The sequence below is a fragment of the Cynoglossus semilaevis genome, chromosome 19, assembly GCF_000523025.1.
Source record: "Cynoglossus semilaevis isolate Cse_v1.0 chromosome 19, Cse_v1.0, whole genome shotgun sequence".
NCBI classification, from domain to species: Eukaryota; Metazoa; Chordata; class Actinopteri; order Pleuronectiformes; family Cynoglossidae; genus Cynoglossus; species Cynoglossus semilaevis.
Window position 1 is genome coordinate 13,731,248 of NC_024325.1, and position 761 is coordinate 13,732,008.

General features: G+C 54.5%; 1 protein-coding gene across 1 annotated transcript in view; it reads right to left on the reverse strand.

Moving 5' to 3' along the window:
• The window catches only part of atp1b2b (ATPase Na+/K+ transporting subunit beta 2b), a 7,897-nt gene extending 7,241 nt beyond the window's left edge, over window positions 1–656 (reverse strand). The window contains exons 1-2 of the mRNA XM_017041834.2: window positions 512–656; window positions 98–248 (exon numbers count right to left, since the gene is read on the reverse strand). Coding sequence (XP_016897323.1) covers window positions 98–188 — 91 coding nt within the window. The 5' untranslated portion in view covers window positions 189–248; window positions 512–656. The remainder of the gene's footprint in view (window positions 1–97; window positions 249–511) is intronic.
• Between the last annotated feature and the right edge of the window lie 105 nt (window positions 657–761).

Here is a 761-nt window from a genome sequence, read left to right on the forward strand (position 1 = left end):
GGGGTGGGGTGGGTTGGGGGGGCTGGTACACAACACAGGGGCCACATATTCACTCCATGTTTGCTGCAGTGCCGTAGCAGGAGGCGGCGTGACTTACCCCAGCTGCTGGCCGTCCGGCCCAGGAACTCCCTGGTCCTGGGGTTCCACAGGAACTCCTTCCAGTCTCCTTTTTCTCCGTCCTTTGCCATTTTATCATAAAAGTCCGGGCCCCTCTGCTGCTGCTGCTGTGCTGCTGCTGCTGAATGCGCCTTATTATACAAGGAGAGAGAGAGAGTGGGGGAGAGAGAGGAGAGAGAGGAGAGAGAGAGAGAGGAAGGGAGGGAGGGAGGGAGAGTGAGCGAGCGAGAGAGAGAGAGAGAGAGCACAGCCGTGAAGAAGGTAATTACAGGGATCTACTTAAAGAACGCAGTGAAGTACAAGTACAGCAGATTACAGTATCACATATATACTACAGTACGCAGACGCAGTATCAGTACTACAGTAGACGAGAGAGAGAGAGAGAGACTGGTACCTATGATGAGGGTGAACACAGGATGATGAAGGATGCTCCCACACAGACCTCACAGCTGCCCTCCCCCCAGCTCCTGTCTGCATGCCGCAGAGTTTTGATGAGTGGTGCAGAAATCTACTGATACTGCGGTAAAGCACTCCTCCCCCCTCCCTCCCTTTTCTCCCTTCTCTCCTCTCCCCTTGTCTTTTCTTTCCTTCTTCTGTCGGAGGATCCAGGGTTTCTCGAGAAGCCCCTGGCCCTTCTCCCTGAC